This window comes from Nestor notabilis, unplaced genomic scaffold (assembly GCF_000696875.1).
Source record: "Nestor notabilis isolate BGI_N333 unplaced genomic scaffold, ASM69687v1 scaffold22121, whole genome shotgun sequence".
NCBI lineage: Eukaryota > Metazoa > Chordata > Aves > Psittaciformes > Psittacidae > Nestor > Nestor notabilis.
Window position 1 is genome coordinate 1,180 of NW_009914521.1, and position 277 is coordinate 1,456.

Genomic DNA, 277 nt, shown 5'->3' on the forward strand with positions numbered 1-277 from the left:
AAAGTGAGGGGGCTGGGTGAGCCGGGGGCCGCCTCCATGGGCTGCTCAGCTGGACGGTGAGAGGAGCCACCCCATGTCCCTGGGCTGGATTAGGGGGAAGGACAAGACCCCTCCCTGGTGTGGAGGCCACAGGAGGCCCGGGGGGGCTCCTGCCCCGTTACCTGTAGATGTCACACTCGGACAGACAGATCTCCTCATCCACAGCGTCCCAGAGGTGAGGCTTCAGCGCGTTGAAGTCCTCCCGCACGGCAGAGAAGAGGCTGCAGTTGACGGCGTT

The 277-nt window shown here is 65.0% G+C and overlaps 1 protein-coding gene across 1 annotated transcript in view; it reads right to left on the reverse strand.

Moving 5' to 3' along the window:
* The window catches only part of MAF1 (MAF1 homolog (S. cerevisiae)), a gene marked incomplete at its 5' end in the record, with an annotated part of 1,371 nt that extends 1,097 nt beyond the window's left edge, over positions 1-274 (reverse strand). The window contains one exon of the mRNA XM_010023702.1: positions 162-274. Within this exon, the coding sequence (XP_010022004.1) occupies positions 162-274 (113 nt within the window). The remainder of the gene's footprint in view (positions 1-161) is intronic.
* Between the last annotated feature and the right edge of the window lie 3 nt (positions 275-277).